The sequence below is a fragment of the Lagenorhynchus albirostris genome, chromosome 5, assembly GCF_949774975.1.
Source record: "Lagenorhynchus albirostris chromosome 5, mLagAlb1.1, whole genome shotgun sequence".
Classification (NCBI taxonomy): domain Eukaryota; kingdom Metazoa; phylum Chordata; class Mammalia; order Artiodactyla; family Delphinidae; genus Lagenorhynchus; species Lagenorhynchus albirostris.
This window is the reverse complement of record NC_083099.1, coordinates 74,767,937-74,784,066: the sequence shown is the minus strand read 5'-3', so window position 1 is coordinate 74,784,066 and position 16,130 is coordinate 74,767,937. Positions and strand designations below refer to the sequence as shown.

The 16,130-nt window shown below is 40.2% G+C and overlaps 1 protein-coding gene and 1 pseudogene across 1 annotated transcript in view; one reads left to right on the top strand and one right to left on the bottom strand.

The window, feature by feature from the left end:
- Positions 1-15,236, bottom strand: part of OSBPL11 (oxysterol binding protein like 11) — a 99,223-nt gene extending 83,987 nt beyond the window's left edge. The window contains exon 1 of the mRNA XM_060150436.1: positions 14,355-15,236. Within this exon, the coding sequence (XP_060006419.1) occupies positions 14,355-14,545 (191 nt within the window). The 5' untranslated portion in view covers positions 14,546-15,236. The remainder of the gene's footprint in view (positions 1-14,354) is intronic.
- Positions 2,217-2,967, top strand: LOC132520567 (histone H3.3A-like; annotated as a pseudogene).
- Positions 15,237-16,130: the final 894 nt, after the last annotated feature.

Below are 16,130 nucleotides of genomic sequence, written 5' to 3'. Positions count from 1 at the left end.
TATCTCTTCAGAGATATTCTATGTACCTACAAGTGTGGACGTGCGCACACGAGCACACACACACACATTTTTTTTTTTAATGGTTGTGATTAGGGACTTCCCTGGTGGTCCAGTGGCTAAGACTCCGTGCTCCCAAAGCAGGGGGCCCAGGTTTGATACCTGGTCAGGGAACTAGATCGCACATGCCGCAGTAAGAGTTCACATGCCTCAACTGAAGATCCTACATGCTTCAACAAAGATCCCACGTGCTGCAACTAAGACCCGGGTCAGCCAAAAAAAAAAATGGTTGAGATTACATACACTGTACCTTGCTTTTTTCAGTTTTCTTAGGGATGATTTCATTTTGGTCTAATTCATTCTAGCATCTGCATAGTAATCCACTGCAAAGCAGTATTACTAGTCCCCCTAGTGATGGACATTTGCTTCCAGGCTTTTATTATTACAAACAATACTGTAACAAAACAAGTTACACATATATCTTTGAGTACATCTGTGAAAAATGAAATTGCTAGGTGAAAAGTACATGCATTTTTAATATTTATAGATATTGCCAACGTGCTCTCCAAAGGCTACAACTAATATAACTCCCACCTTTCAATATAAAAAAAGGGCCAGTTTTCTCATACCAGCCTATAGCACCATTGTTGGCCAACAAAAATAGGGTGAATTTTTACCTATAAACAGGACTTCCAGACATTACTAGTGGACTTTTCAATACCGCTTATGTTCAAAATTAAGTTTCTAAAGCGTAAGTGTGAGGTAGTATTATACTGTGGAATGCACACCTAAAAGGGATGGATAAAGGACCTAGCTCTGACTTTCCCACTGACTAACACCATGAATGAGGCTGACCAAATCACTTAATTTCTCTGGGCCTCAGTTTTCTCATGCTTTAGTTAGATGACCTTTTAAATCTAAAATGTGTGTACATTACTCATTACTCAAAATTCTAAAGGTTTTTTTCTCAAAAGAAAATTATTTCAAAAGGAAAGTTTGCAAATAAGAACATCATATTTCACATTTAAAATTTTTAGAGAAAAGTAGGACATTTTTTCTTGTTCACATAGCAGCATTTACTTATCCCCCATATACTCTCAGAAGGTCTTCGCAGTAAGCCATTTCAATGAGACCAAGACAGCACAGACCAAGAGAACAGCAGGGTACTAAAGTCCACTGCCACCCTCCCTATCTGTATGTCTGTTTTCTCTTTCTCTTTTTGTATGTACCTCTCTCTGGTTTTAAATCATACTTGGTTCCAAAAACACATTTAGAGTAACATTCAATTTCTGTATAATTTAAGAAAGAATGTTTTCTTCCCTTGTGCTAATTCTTTCAAAATTGAAAGTATAAAGAAAAAGCAGAAAACCATTTCCCTTCCTCCACATTTGAATAAAAAAGGGTGAAAAAAGGTGACAATCACACAAGAAGCACCAAGCAATGTTTATTTTCATATATATATACATATATATATATAACCTGACTAAAGAGTTGATTCTTCTTTTGAAAATTTTACACTTATTGCCTAAGTAACAACAAATTCAAACGCTCAAGTTTTTTTCCTTAAAGAACCTATAAATATTAATTATTCAAAAAACAACACAAAATTTTAAAAGTTCATTCTACTACTTAAATAAAAGAAAAATCTGGGCATTCCCTGGCAGTTCAGTGGTTAGGACTCTGCGCTCTCACTGCCAAGGGCCCAGGCTCGACCCCTGGTCAGGGATCTAAGATCCTGCATGTTGCCTGGTACAACCAAAAAACTAAATAAATAATCTTTTTAAATAATAGTTTCATCGTAATTTTTGGTGGAGATACACACACATATATATATATAATCTTCAAACTCTCTATTACTACTAGGAAGTGGATTACCTCCCAATTACAAATCTGTATAATCAAATGATTCCATATCTTGTATAACTATAAAATCACATGAAATTTTAAAAATATGACTTCAAAACATACAATGTATACTCTAAGATGAAGCCATGTCTCTGAGCTACCAAGAGTATAATAAGAAAAAAAATTTTAAAGGCATAAGTATATTTTGTATAGACTTTTCCCAATTGCTGATTTAAACTAATTCATGACTTACCATGATAGCAAAACAGGATAAAATCCCACTCAGAGGCCGTCGCTCTCCAACACCAGTGCCAGCTCTAGCTTGTTGAGCACCAGCCAAAGGAGAAGGTGGGTAAGTAAGAGGTCTCTATACCATGGCTCATACAAAGCTGCCTGCCTGCAAATCCAGCAGTGGTAAAGCACCCAGGAAGCAGGGCTACAAAAGCCGCTCGCAAGAGTGCGCCCTCTACTGGAGGTGTGAAGAAACCTCATCGTTACAAGCCTGGTACCGTGGCACTCAGTGAAATCAGACATTATCTGATGTCCAGTGAACTTCTGATGGGCAAACTTCCCTTCCAGCCTCTGGTGCGGGAAATTGCTCAGGACTTCAAAGCAGATCTGCACTTCCAGAGTGCAGCTACTGGTGCTTTGCAGGAGGCAAGTTAGGCCTATCTGGTTGGCCTTTTTGGAAACACAAACCTGTGTGCTATCCATGCCATAACGATTATGCCAAAAGACATCCAGGGCTTCCCTGGTGGCACAGTGGTTAAGAATCCACCTGCCAATGCAGGGGACATGGGTTCGAGCCCTGGTCCGGGAAGATCCCACATGCCCGGGAGCAACTAAGCCCGTGTGCCACAACTAGAGCCTGCACTCTAGAGCCTGTGAGCCACAACTACAGAACCTTGCGTGCATAGAGCCCATGCTCCGCAACAAGAGAAGCCACTGCAATGAGAAGCCCGCTCACAGCAAGGAAGACCCAACACAGTCAAAAATAAAATAAATTTATTTAAAAAAAAAAACTTAGCTGTTAATTGCAGAAAGGATTTATTCATTAAAAAAAAAAAAGACATCCAGCTAGCATGCCGCATATATGGAGAATACATGCTTAAGAATTCACTATGATGGGAAACCTTTCATTCTTCTAAAAAAAAAAAATCCTCTTCTTCCTGTCACTGGTAGTTCTGAACATTAGATATTTTTTTCCCATGGGGTCCAAAGGTACTTAAGTATATGATTGCTAGTGGAAAAATAGGGGACAGTAATCAGGTATTGGCAGTTTTTCCATTTTCATTTGTGTGTGATTTTTTTTAATGATTTAATTTTATTTATTTTTGGCTGCATTGGGTCTTCGTTGCTGCACACAGGCTTTCTCTATTTGTGGCGACCAGGGGGGCTACTCTTTGTTGCGGTGGGCGGGCTTCTCCTTGCAGTGGCTTCTGTTGTGGAGCATGGGCTCTAGGCGTGTGGCCTTCAGTAGTTGTGGCACATGGGCACTAGAGTACAGGCTCAGTAGTTGTGGCACGAGGGCTCAATAGTCGTGGCTGACGGGCTCTAGAATGCAGGCTCAGTAGTTGCAGCGCATGGGCTTAGTTGCCCCACTGCATGTGGGATCTTCCCAGACCAGGGCTCGAACCCATGTACCCTGCATTGGCAGGCGGATTCTCATCCACTGAGCCACCAGGGAAGTCCCTGAATTTTTAATATAAATGTGGGGACATAAAAATGCAACTCAGAATGTTTCAGTGAACAAGTTTCAGCAGTTCAACTTTATTATAATCATAAATAAACCTGTTAAATTTTTCTGCAAAAAAAATCTCATTCAGAATTTAATACTAAAACCTCACTCATAATAAAAAAAAAGAATCAAAATAAAACTACACTGAAGTACCATTTTTTAACCTATTTAACTTTTAGATTTTTGCCAATCTAATAACACATTACACTGAAGAGGCTGATGGGAAATAAGGACTCAATCATTGCCACTGTACACCCCAATGAGGAGAAATCTGATGATAACTACTATCAAAATTACAAATTGACTCAGTAATTCCAACGCCTGGGTATTTTTCCCACAGATATATTCATACGCTTGTGAAATGTGCAGAAGGTTATTCACTGCATCATTATTTATAATAGCAAAATTTTGGAAACAAATTAAATGTCCATAGATAGGGAACTTATTAAAGGTGGACTGAATTGTGTCCCTACAAAATTCATATGTTGAAGTCCTGACGCCCAATGTGATGGTATTTAGAGATGGGGCCTTTGGGAGATGCTTAGGTACAGACTGGGGCCCTTATGATGAGATGTGCCCTTACAAGAAAAACCAGAGAGCTCTCTCACACCTCTCTCTCAACCTCTCTCTCTCTCCCCCACGTTCCCCCCACCGCCATGTGAGCCCACAGTGAGAAGCTCCCCCAGCCCACCCCTCTGCCATGTGAGGATACAGTGAAAAGAAGGTCATCTGCACACCTGGAAGACACCCTCACCAGAACCTGACAATGCTGGCACCCTGATCTCAAAACTTCCAGCCTCCACAACTGTGAGAAAATAAATTTGTTGTTTAAGCCATCCAGAGTACAGTATTTTGTTATGGCAGCCTGAACTAATATTACATACATATATGTGTGTGTGTGTGTGTATGTATATACATACATACACACACACACATAGTATAATATCATTTGTGATACAGTTAAAAGTGGGGCAAATGTATACTGTATTTACTTAATTCTTTTTAAAAAACTCTCTGAAAGCACACACAGGAAGCCAAGAGTGTGTACCCTCTATTTTTAGGTGGAAGGAGTCCTGAGCAGGTGGAGGATCGGGTGGAAGGAAGATTTTCATTACACACCTTTTAATATTTTTTTGGATCAAGTGAACATATTACCTATTCCCCAAAATTAAATTAAAAATACTTTTCATTTATGTTAGTTATAATGTGAAACATCTACAAAATTGTTAAACAAGTAATTCTTTATAGAATTGAGGGTATAGGCTCAGGCAGTATATTAAAAAGGCCTCTATCAAGGTTAGGAAACCTGTTCCAGAAGCAACATTGGTGGCATTTCATCTCACCATTTATATCATTTTCATTCTGTCCCTTTCTTCCCTCCCTCACTCCCTCTCTCTCCCTCTGTCTCTCTTTGCTATGTCCTTTTTCTGTCCCTGTTTTCCCTCCTGTTCCTTTTCTTTTTCTCTCCCTTCGATCCCTCTGACTAAGGTTTCCAGCTACAGCCAGTAGCAACCATAGACTTCAGTCTACCCCTCCAGGGACCCTCCAGCCAACCTCAATAGTAGCAATGGAAGCAAACCACAATGGCAGCCAAACTCAAGTACAGGGAAACTCTAGGTGGGAAATCATGTTTTGTTACAATACCTTATTAACCAAAAAGAAAATCCTTTCTTTCACCAGCAAACTAAACTACTCTATAAATTGTCCTAAAACCCAGATGGTAATGCCAAAACACTAATGTGACTGTTCAATCAGGCAATTTCGTTTTAAGTTAAACCTGAACAAGTCTGGACACAAATCATTTTATTAAACAAAATCAGTACAGTGGAAGATTCTTAGCTAGGAAAGATTTTCCCTCTCTCAAAGTAGTATAATTTACATCAAGAATATTCTGCACTATTTCCAGAGTTCAGAGTGCTAACCATTACACCATGGGCCCTGCTATCTCTACTATATTCAAAACCAAAAACAAAAGACATAATTTCCCACAAGTCTATTTGATGGACAAATACCTCTGGGACCTAAATTACGTGACTTATTCAGAAAATACTAAAAAAAACCCTAATTTGTATGTTCTAACATTAAGTTGTTTGCATAGTTTTTTGTTTTTTTAAATATTTATTTATTTAGGCTGCACATGGGATCTTCATTGCAGCATGTGGGATCTTTTAGTTGTGGGCATGCGGACTCCTTAGTTGCGACATGCATGTGGGATCTAGTTCCCCAACCAGGGATCGAACCCGGGCCCCATGCATTGGGAGCGCGGAGTCTTACCCACTGGACCACGAGGGACTCCCGTCTTTGTATAGTTTTAATACAGTATCACTTCTAGGAAAATATGAACTCAAATGGATTATATTTAAACTCGTAAAGCAAAAATATAAGAAATCACAGTATACCATAACAAACCAAAATCTTGTTCAAGGCTTGGTAGAGTTCTCACTAGATTTCTGGAACAGTATTTTACTGTTTTCAGTTTCATGCCTGTAAGTTGTCTTTCCCTTGTTTTTATTATCATCTGTAGCAGATTTCAGATAGGAAAACAAAATCTAGGGTACAGAAATATATATCCAACTTCCCTTTAACCCCTACAGAGAAAAAAGCAAACATTTACGACTTCTTCTTCAAATCAACCTCAAAAGAAGTGGTAAAATCTCAAAGACAGCAAACATTAGGTTATATTTAGGCAAATGTCATTTCCCCATTTGCAAATGGGTACTTTTCCCTGTAACAGAGTATTTAGAGTGGAAGATACCAGGTCTGACCACAAAAATTATTTCTATACTATACATTTGCAGACTTCTACCCATTTACTGAAATGCATACTATCTGATGATGAGGAAAAGAGATCTGTTTGTTAACAGAGGTTAGCTAGCACAGAGCCCCAAACAGGAAAAAGCAGGCCCATCATACACCCCAATTTGCTTCCCGGTTCCTCCTCTGGGTAGTTCTCATCTGTCCATTTTAAATAAACAAGTGGCAGATTTGCAGATTTGAAAATTTTTCTGAAAGCTGACATGAAGAAAAATAATGGAAACACACACATTTTATAAACTTTGAACGTTACTATGAAAAAGGAAGAAGGATCTAGAATTAAGGAATCTAAAAAGAAAAAGAAATCTATTTTTATTTTAAACGGTGAATATAAATCGTATGAGTATAAATTACTCTGGAAAGAAGAAAATGTAAGGCTAATCTAATAAATTCACATCTCAGCTTTGGTTTTTAAAAAGTCTGTCATGACATATTTTGCAAATGTAGTTGAGGCTCTTCCCTTTTTTGATTCTTTTTCATGACCCTCCCAAACCAAGCCTTGGGGTCCCTACTTTCATTGTTCTGAGAGCACACGTTAATTTGGAATTAACTAACAGAGGGCTTCACACATGGTAAACGCTCAAAAGTATTTGCTGCATGAGTTAAAACACTAGTAAATGATGAAACCACCATGTTCTAAACTAATTATTTATCAATAATTATTCATTCCTTTAGAGAGCTCATCTATTTTTAATACCTTTACGCAAATAACTACCTAGGAATAAAAGTTCTTTCACTTACTAGGTATATAACCCTGGCCAACTCATTTTGATTTCCATTTTCTTCAACTGTAAAATGGCGATAACAACACCCTAGATGCCCTACCTTCGTCCAAGAGGATTAAATGTGATAACAGAAGTGAAAACATTCTGGATACTACAAAGGCAATTATCTACATTTCTAATGCACCGTATCTCTAAGGTCACTTAAACATTCTGGCAACTTAAGCTGAACATACCTAGAAACAAATGCATCATTTGACTCCCCCAAATCTGTTTCTCCTTCAGACTTTTCAAAGTTTTATATCTGGATAACTGAAGTCAATTTTTACTTCCTTCCCTCACTACTACCTTCTACCCAATCACCTAATCAACCACCAAGGTCTGTCACTCTTCCTCTAATGATTTCCTTCTTTTCCAGCCTACTAACACCTTCCCTTTATTAGCTCATGTCTAGGTCACTGCAACTAATCTCCAAGTAGCTCCTCTTATTCCCCAACAGTCAAATTCAGCCTCCAACTCTCCGCTTTACTTCCAACTGTGTACTTGTCAAATCTATCTCAATCATAGACGACAATCTTGAGTCCATTCATACTAACATTTACGACGGGCACCTTCTTGCATGGCTTGCATTGATCCCTACCTGCTGGTATTCACACCTTTGTGTGGGCTGAACCTCATCTTTCTTCTAATGATTAGTGAAAAGTGATGTGACTTCACTTCCATGCCTAGGTTATGAAATACTGTGACTTCCTTCTTGCTAGCACTCTCTTCTCACTTCCTCACTCTGAGGAAACAAGCTGCCAAGTAGTAAGATGCTACGTGGAGAGGCCCATGTGGCCAGGAACCAAAGGAGACCACCAGTGGTCATTTCATGAGGAACTGAGGTCTGTTTCCAACAGGCCAAAAGAACTGAATTGTGCCAAGAGCCACAAGAATGAGCCAGGAAGTGGATCCTTCCCAGCTGAGCCTCAAGATGACTGTAGCCTTGTGGAAGACCCAGAGCCAGACCACCCAGCAGTGCTGCACAGACATTACTGACCCACAGACACTGTGAGACAAAAAAACGCTGCTGTTTAATTTGGGGATAATTTGTAACACAATAATAGATAACACACTATCTCATATATTTCTAAATAAACTCCAGGTGGATTAAAATTAAACATAATTAATTATAATTAAACATAAAAACCACTAAATCATCTTAAAACTAAATGAAAACAAATATTCATAAAAATAATTTTCTACTATTTCTAATATTTTATATTATTCTGTGCTGAAAGTAATTTCATCAAGAAATTGAAAAGATGGGAGTTCCCTGGCAGCCCAGTGGTTAGGACTCAGTGCTTTCACTGCCATGGGCCCGGGTTCAATCCCTGGTTGGAGAACTAAGATCCGGCAAACCACGTGGCATGGCAAAAAAAAAAAAAAAGTGAAAAGACAACCCACAGAACAGGAGAAAATATTTGCAAATCATATATCTGATAAGGAAATTGTATGCAGAATACATAAAGAACCCTTACAACTCAAAAAAAACCCCCCAAAATCCAAATTAAACATGGCCAAAGGACATCAACAGAAAGTCTACAAATAATAAATGCTGGAGAGGGTGTGGAGAAAAGGGAACTACACTGTTGGTGGCAATGTACGTTGGTGTAGCAACTATGGAGTACAGTACAGAGGTTCCTTAAAAAACTAAAAATAGGGGCTTCCCTGGTAGCACGGTGGTTAAGAATCCACCTGCTGGGACTTCCCTGGTGGTGCAGTGGTTAAGAATCCATCTGCCTCCTGGGTTTCGGCACCAAAAAAACAAAAAAAAACAAAAAACAAAAAAAGAATCCGCCTGCCAAGGCAGGCGACACGGGTTCGAGCCCTGGCCCGGGAAGATCCCACATACTATGGAGCAACTAAGCCCATGTGCTACAACTACTGGGCCTGTGCTCTACAGCCCGCGAGCCACAACTACTGAACCCACGTGCTACAACTACTGAAGTCCATGCACCTAGAGCCTGTGCTCCGCAACAAGAGAAGCCACCGCAATGAGAAGCCCACGCACCACAACGAAGAGTAGCCCCCACTCGCCACAACTAGAGAAAGCCCGCGCACAGCAACGAAGACCCAACACAGCCAAAAATAAAATAAAATAAATTTATTTTTTAAAAAACTAAAAGTAGAGTTATCATATGATCCAGCAATTTCACTCCTGTGCATATATCCGGAAAAGACAGAACTCTAACTCAAAAAGATACATGCACCCCAATGTTCACAGCAGCACTATTTACAATAGCCAAGACATGGATACAACCTAAATGTTCATCAACAGATGAATGGATAAAGAAGATGTGGTATATATATACAATGGAATACTACTCAGCCATAGCCATACAAAAAAATAATGCCATTTGCAGCAACATGGATGGACCTAGAGATTATCATACTAAATGAAGTAAGTCAGGCAGAGAAGAACAAATATCATATGATATCACTTATATGTGAAATCTAAAAAAGGATACAAATTAACTTATTTACAAAACAGAAATAGACTCACAGACATAGAAAACAAATTTATGATTATCAAAGGGGAAGTGGGTAGGGATAAATTAGGAGTTTGGGATTAACAGATACAAATTACTATATATAAAATAAACAACAAGGACCTACTGCATAGCACAGGGAACTATATTCAATGTTTTGTAATAACCTATAATGGAAAAGAATCTGATATTTATATATATATATATATATATATATGACATTTGCTGTATACCTGAAACTAGCACAATATTGTAAACCAACTATAGTTCAATTAAAAAAAAAAAGGCCAAAACCTCTGAACAGACATTTCTCCAAAGAAGATAAGACAAATGACCAATAAGTACATGAAGATACTCAACGTTATTATTCATCAGGGAAATGCAATTCAAAACCACAATGCACCACCACCACCATTTCATACCCACTAGGATGGCTAAAACCAAAAAGACAGACAATAACAAGTGTTGATGAGAAGGTGAAGAGATTAAAACCCTAACACACTGCTGATAAGAAGGTAAAATGGTGCAGCAGCTTTGGAAGATGGTCTGACAGTTCCTCAAAAAGTTAAACAGGGGCTTCCCTGGTGGCGCAGTGGTTGGGAATCCGCCTGCCAATGCAGGGGACACGGGTTTGAGCTCTGGTCCAGGAAGATCCCACATGTCATGGAGCAACTAAGCCTGTGCACCACAACTGCCAAGCCTACGCTCTAGAGCCCATCAGCCACAACTGCTGAGCCCATGTGCCACAACTACCGAGGCCTGCACACCTAGAGCCTATGCTCCACAACAAGAGAAGCCACCTCAATGAGAAGCCCGCGCACAGCAACGAAGAGTAGCCCCTGCTCACCGCAACCAGAGAAAAGCCTGCGTACAGCAACAAAGACCCCAAAATAAAATAAATTTAAAAAAAAAAAGTTAAACGGTTACCATATGACCCAGCAATTCCACTCCCAGGTATATATCCAAGAGAAATGAAAACACATGTCCACACAAAACTAGAACACAAATGTTCAAAGCAGCTTTATTCATAATAACCACAAAATGGAAACAACCCAAATGTTCATCAACTGATGAAGAGATAAGCAAAACATGGTATATACATAAGTGGAGTATTATTCAGCCACAAAAAGGAATAAAGTAACGATATATGTGACAACATTTATAAACCTTGAAAACATTATGCTAATTAATTTTCTACGTCTGCAAAGCCAAAGCCCAGGGTTTGAACCACAGTCGTTACTAAATTTCAACCACTCCCTAAGACATAACCTGAAATCTCCATTTTTTAAAACGGGATAATAGAAAATTACAGGTAAGCAGTTGAATTTACAGCTCTCAAGTTCCAGAGAGAGCTGCTGAGGCCATGGAAAAGACTGAGATAACAAACAGAAAACATGAGCTTAAGAACAGAAGATGATGAAGTATCACACCAGCTTCTAAAGGAAAAGAGCCAACCAAAGAAATGAAAAAGGAGCAATTAGACGACAGTTAGAGCAATAAAGGAGAAACCAAGAGAAAGTAATGTCCAAAAAGTCAAGAAAAGAATAATAACAGATACACTTACAGAGATATCAACTGGAATAGGAATCTAAAAACATTCATCATTTTTTACTCATATCCTTGGTAAGGACAGAGCCAACTGTCATGGGTTGAGCAATAAATAAGGGCTAAGGAAATGGAGGCAGTTTGAGTGTAAACTGTTTTTAAGGGGAAAGGATTTAGGTTAGTTTTCATTATTGTTGTTGTTTTTAAAGTCTAGAGCTTTGGGCCTCACAGGAAGAAGCCAGGGAAGAAGGAGCAATGCAGGACAATGGATAAAATTGTTTGATCAGTGTCATAGAGGACAAGGGGATAAATTCGATTGAGAGGTAGGCTGAAGGATTAGCTTCGAACAAGCCTCATTTAAGTAAAGAGATATGTCAGTATGTAAATGCAGTAATGCGTTATATATCTGCATCCTTGGGGAAGAGTTCCACATAACTGAATTTTCCAGATACTTAAGCATTTAAAAAAAACTTTTAGCTATTTTCCTTGAAATTGTTCACCACTGTATCTTACAGTTCTTTGCTTAAACAGACTGTGCTTTCCTGGATGACTTAAGGTCATTGTAACTATGATTATATTACTAGGAAGTAATACAGCTTAGTCTGCATGTTAACTTTTCAAACCTTTGACTGTCCTATGCTGTCAGCTGCCATTTCCTGTTACACTTCCCCTGATAACTTTTTTCATTTGTGCGTCCAACAGATTCTAGTTTGAAAATTATATAACCAGTAAATAATACCCTAAGTAAGGGATAATAGGGTCCTGAATCAAAGTATAGGAGTAAAGTATATGGCTTTATGACAGTGTTAAAAAACCTGTTTCACTTTTTAATTCAATTAAGACTGGGTTTCAAAGAGTTGAGGATGTCAGAAGACTCACCTCTGGCTACATGAAATATTATTTTATCTTGCTTCCTTAAGTCATATCAAAATAACTCTGCTAAGTTATTGATAATTTTATATGGTTAGTCTTAAACCACAAAAGAAAAAGCACCATGCATTCCAAAAGTGAGCCTAGACATCTCATAGTAACTAAATATACTTTCCTGTCATATAATCACTTATCAATAAAAAGTTATAATCTTCTACACTTTGTTTCTGTGTGTTAATATAGTCCTGCATATTTCACATATATGGATATTATTTGTGATAAATGTATATCCTTCATGAAATCTTGACTTTAATCCCTTTCAAATTTCACAACTACAAACAGCACAAAAGCTAGAAAGAACCGAGAGCTAAGCACACAGGCAGTCAGTTAACCAAAATTTAAGAATTCATTCCTATAGTTCCAATACCATGAGATATTCCAATTTCATTCATTCTTAAGATTCTGAATAATCCAGCAATTCCACTTCCAGGTATTTATCTGAAGGAAAGGAAAACACTAACTCAAAAAGATATCTGGACCCCCATGTTCATTGCAGTGTTATTTACAATAGCCAAAACATGGAAGCAACCTAAGTGTCCATCAGATGGACAGTGATCATTGGACAAAGAAAATGTGGTATATATACACAATGGAATATTATCCAGCCATAAAAAAAGAAGGAAATCTAGCCATGTGCACCAACATGGATGAACTTTGAGGGCATTATGCTAAGTGAAATAAGTCACAGAGAAGAGACAAATACTGTGTTATCTCTCTTACATATGGGATCTAAAAAACAAAACAAAACTCATAAATATAGAGAACAGATTGAGGGTAGCCAGAGGGAGGGGTGGGTGAAATGGGTGAAGGTGATGAAAAGGTACAAACTTCCAGTTATAAAATAAATAAGTCCTGGAAATGTAATGTACAGCATGGTGACTACAGATACCATATAGATACCGTATACTATATCAAACATTTGAAAGTTGCTGGGACTTCCTGGTGGTCCAGTGGTAAAGAATCCACCTTACAACGCAGGGGACGCGGGTTCGATTCCTGGTCAGGGAACTAAGATTCCACATGCCGTGTGGCAACTAAGCCCACATGCCACAACTACTGAGCTGGTGTGCCTCAACTAGAGAGCCTGCGTGCTGCAAACTACAGAGCCCACGCACTCTGGAACCCACGCACCACAACTACAGAGCCCATGCGCCCTGGAGCCTGCGCACCACAACTAGAGAAAGGAAGCCCCACGCACCACAACTAGAGAGAAGCCTGTGTGCTGCAACGAAGAGCCCGCACGCCTCAACGAAGGCCCCGCGTGCTGCAACTAAGACCCGACGCAGACAAAAATAAATAATAAATAAATATTTTTTAAAAATAAGAAAGTTGCTAAGAGAATTCTCATTAAAAAAAAATTAACTCTGTGTGGTGACAGATGTTAACTAGATCTATTGGGGTGATCATTCCACAATACATACGAATATCAAATCTTTATGTTATACACCTGAACCTAATATGTTACATGTCAAATATTTCTCAATTTGGAAAAAAAGATTCTGGATGGTTATATCCACCTACCCTTTACATATCAAAAACAAAAAATAAAACTGCCATTGCTTCTCCAGTACTCACTTCCTGTTCCTTCAGTTTTTCATTCATATCAATAAAAATTAATAAACGTAGAATCTCTCAAAGACAGAGAGGTGTGAGTGGCCTGATCGAGTCAAACTGAAACATCTCACTAGTTTAGAGTTTCGGAGGCACTAGCAGTTGTACTTTTGCCTCTGTATTCAGATTATTTATGTACATCTCTCCTTCTAAATCGCAAACACCATGAGGGCAAGAATCTTTTCTGACTGAATGATTCCATCCATCACTGGATAAACATGTTTTGAGCACCTAGCATTTGCTAGCCTCCGGAGAGAGCTGAGTTCAACAGTCCCTACCCTCAACAAGCAAGGGAGGCAGACTTATTGTAAACAAATTACAATATAGGAAAAACAAAAGTGAGTATAGAATCAAATCAGAGAAAAAATTAGCTCTAGAGTCGTGGAGGAAGTTCAGGGATACATTTATGTGTTCTCCAAAAGGCCTTCAATAAATACCTGTTGAATGAATGGACAAATGAATGAATTAAATATTGCTAATAAAGATGAGACCACAGGTCCAAATGAAATGTTATTAGTTACTTCTTAAGTTAGTGAAAAAACGTCATCCTTCAGCAACTGTAGGAATGCAGACTCCAGCACACCCCGACCTCAGGCTATCACCGTGGAGAAAGAGCCGTACCTGTACTGCCAGCCTTTGGCACTGCCGCCTCGGCTGCTGCCGCTGCTGCTGTTTCCACCCCCACAGCTGCTGTTGCTGCTGCTCTTGTTCGGGGTCACCGCGGTGGCCAGGCCCTCCAGCCTTCCTTCGCTCTCGGAGACTTTCATTGTTGACACTGGTTCACCCCCCTGCATCTTAACTCCAAGGTCCATTTGCCCTTCTTGGGCGGGAGAGAACAACTCTGTAATTTTGTAAGTGATAAGATTTAAGATCTGATCTGAAGGTGATCCCAGTTGCTAAACCAGACGGCGGCTGGAGTAGTAATCATCAAATGGTCCAGGGGAGGAATGCAAGCATTCCCCCTGAAGGAAAACTTTTAAGAGGAGAGGGGTAGCGATGAGGACAGATGTCCTTTCAATATATATCTCCTTCCGGGCAAAACCAAGGAGAAAAAAAATCACCCTGCCAGAGGATTTGGTGGCATGCTCAAAGGAGAAGCAGGAGCAGCGTGGGGAGGTCGCGGACTCTAGCCAGGAGTGCTGGGCGAAGGACGGACCACGGACGGGTACCCGCGGCCTGACCTCTGCGCTGACGGACTGACCCGCCGCGCTCCCTCAGCTCCTCCGGCCGGTCCTCAGCGGGAGGGTTCGGTGCAGCCCGCTCGGCGGTTCCCACCACAGCCCTCGAGAAAGAGCTGGAGCCGCCCGCGGGCAGCCCGGGAGGAGGGTCGGAGAAGGAGGCCGCCGAGGGCGGGACGCCGGCTCCCAGGGTCGCCTAGCCTCCAGGTAGAGGCGAGCTGCTCGGGGCGACTTCCTCCAACGCCCCCGGGCCTGGGCCCTCGACTGGGTTCCCGGGGTCGGGACGAGTCCCTTGCCCTCGCTCTAGCCCGAACGTGAAAGCCACAGCTGCAGCCACCACCCCACCCACTACCCCCCGTCTGGTCACCCGCCCGGCTGCTCTCTCCCCCCCACTTCCCTTCCGGAGTAGCGTGAGCTCACTTCCCCCAGAGCAGAAGCCCCTGGCGCCATCTTGGAGCAGGGCACGGGGCCCTGAAGGGGGCGGAGCCTCGGCGATGGCTGTACTGGGGCGGCGGACTTCGAAGAAAGGGAGGCGGTGGGCAGCAGAGGGAGGAGGCGGTGGGACAACCAAGGAGGGAGAAACAAAGGAGTTAGTGCCCTACTGGAGGGTGACTTCCGGCCTTCCTAACCCGGGCCAGGCCGTCCATTTGAGGGCCCATTTCAGTCATTTTAGGAAGAAAGCTTAGTAAAATAATATCATTTCTATAAGGAATTACAAAACCATTTCTTCATTTTAGTTATTTCGAAAAAAAAAAAAGCATGATATTGGCATAAGGCAAATCAGTGTTATAAATGAAAAAGAAACTGTCCTGGAACTTATAGCTCTCGGTATCAAAGTATCAAAGTATTCCTTCTAACCTCAGACAACTCATTCACCCTCCTTAGACCTAGATTTTTGCATTTGTAAAATAAGAGTGTTTAGGTGATTTCTAAAGTCCCTTCTAATTGTAAATAATAGTTTCTAACAATTGAATGTACACCATATGTGAAACACTATGGCAGAGGCAAAGAAGTATTACTCAAAGAAAGTAAATAAAGTAATACAGTAGATACAGATATATAGGTAATTAAGGCCATGAGGAAAATAAAAGGAGATGATATAGAAAATAAGCAAGATGGAATAGAGAACTTACTTTAGAAAGAACAGTTGAGGAAAGTCATCTATGAGGAGATGGCATTTAAAGTGAGAGAATAAAGAAACGTGAGGAAGCTAAGGGAA